Source organism: Hyalella azteca, unplaced genomic scaffold (genome assembly GCF_000764305.2).
Source record: "Hyalella azteca isolate HAZT.00-mixed unplaced genomic scaffold, Hazt_2.0.2 contig8769, whole genome shotgun sequence".
In the NCBI taxonomy this organism is placed as follows: Eukaryota; Metazoa; Arthropoda; class Malacostraca; order Amphipoda; family Hyalellidae; genus Hyalella; species Hyalella azteca.
The window spans coordinates 143503-145272 of NW_025938854.1; the positions used below are offsets into that span (position 1 = coordinate 143503).

The window sequence follows — 1770 nt, forward strand, 5'->3', positions numbered from 1 at the left end:
TCAGCGCTAAGTTCAGCGCACGCAACGCTCAGTCAGCGCTATGTTCAGCGCACGCAACGCTCAGTCAGCGCTATGTTCAGCGCACGCAACGCTCAGTCAGCGCTATGTTCAGCGCACGTAACGCTCAGTCAGCGCTATGTTCAGCGCACGCAACGCTCAGTCAGCGCTAAGTTCAGCGTACGCAGGAACCCAGGACGCAACAGGCTGAGGGTGTGGCCAGGTATATAAGGAGTCCCGTGGAGTCGCTGGCCCCAAACCTGTTGCACAGCTCGGCCAGTGCGGTCAGTGTCTCTGGCCCCTCTTCATATTCTCCTAAGACCTAAAGGTTATCGAACGTTTTTTCAAACATAAGGTAAGGAATAAGTGTCAGGTCTCTCTAGTGTCGCAGGCAATCGGCAGCGGAAGACTGTTGGGCCCCTATATGCCCGAGCACTAAATTTATCCCAAATGTTTCGTTACTTTTTTCACTTTAGCGCGTGCAGAGCTCTTGCTGCAATCATTAATTTAGAAGAAACGACGTAAAAGTATAATATATCATGCAATAAAGTCAATTAAATGTTTGTTTATAACTCCGTAGAGTTTTCATTACTTGAATTTTGTTGGGTATGCTAAAATTGGATCGTCACTCTCTAGCGAAATCTTTGTACATCTATTAATATTCTAGTAGGAGTACATTTTTAATAATTTTTCTATCTTCTTTGTACTCCTACTAAGTTGAAATTAATGGAGCTAGCAATTTTTTACGAAGTTATTAACGAGGCTATTGCACGCTACATTTACGAGGCTATTACACGTTCGTCGTAGTATGTCTTGGTTATCAGTGACCTCATTGCTCGCTAAAATCTTTACTGCATAATTTTTGGGGGAAATGTTCGTATTGCCTTACTTACTCTAACTTTTAATGTGTGAAAAAGATAATTCTCTCACTTCCTTCAAAAAGATAATTCTCTCAGACATCATTATGGTTATCATTATGGTTACTTGTATCGAGACTTCGTATACTCATGTTGCCCGTCATTGTAACTCGCGATTTATTCTATTGCCGCAAGCAATATCCTGGGTCTTTTGACGCATTAGATTAGCAGTAACATCTAACAATAGATGTATAGATGAGCAGTAACATCTAACAATAGATGTATAGATGAGCAGTAACATCTAACAATAATTTGGGGTTTATCCAAATTTGAATATACATGTAAAATGGATTTACTTGCATTTAAGGGAAATTAATTCGTCTGAGCTTAATAGAGAGACAGGATAAAATTCAAACTATTATCGTAAGAAATCTTCATTTTATATAATTGCATGTTTTGCCTCATTAGAATCCTTAATAAATAGTTACGTGCAGTTCCTTCATTATTAAAGCGATTTTACGAACATTAGTAGAGCTCACCCCTCAGATGGGCGGGGCGACGAGTGGTCTGGTGGTGGTGAGCGCGGTGATGGTGATGGTAATGACGTACAGTTCTGATGCCTTCAAAGACGACGAGACAATCTACAAGTGGTCGCCGCTGTGGTTCAACCGATACTACAGCAGAGGCCACAACCTCTACAAGCGAGTGAGTACTTTGGGCATACATTAATTGTGCATACATCACTTGTGCATACATCACTTGTGCATACATCACTTGTGACCTTATGACCTTATGATGAGTTTAGGACGTCGTAGTCCAAGGTCACGCTGATGCGCCGCCTTCGTCGTCCTCCGTCTCCGAGTCGTCGTCGGATGTAACGTTGGACGTGTTCCGTCTATTTGCCCTCATTTGGGCC

The 1770-nt window shown here is 42.3% G+C and overlaps 1 protein-coding gene across 5 annotated transcripts in view; it reads left to right on the forward strand.

The window, feature by feature from the left end:
* Positions 1 to 269: 269 nt before the first annotated feature.
* The window catches only part of LOC108679724, a 7467-nt gene continuing 5966 nt past the window's right edge, over positions 270 to 1770 (forward strand). For 4 of the 5 annotated variants that reach the window (XM_047881742.1, XM_047881743.1, XM_018168433.2 and 1 more), the window contains exons 1-2: positions 270 to 352; positions 1387 to 1559. In XM_047881742.1, the coding sequence (XP_047737698.1) occupies positions 1401 to 1559 (159 nt within the window). In that variant the 5' untranslated portion in view covers positions 270 to 352; positions 1387 to 1400. The remainder of the gene's footprint in view (positions 353 to 1386; positions 1560 to 1770) is intronic. The other variant, XM_018168434.2, reaches the window with a different exon arrangement.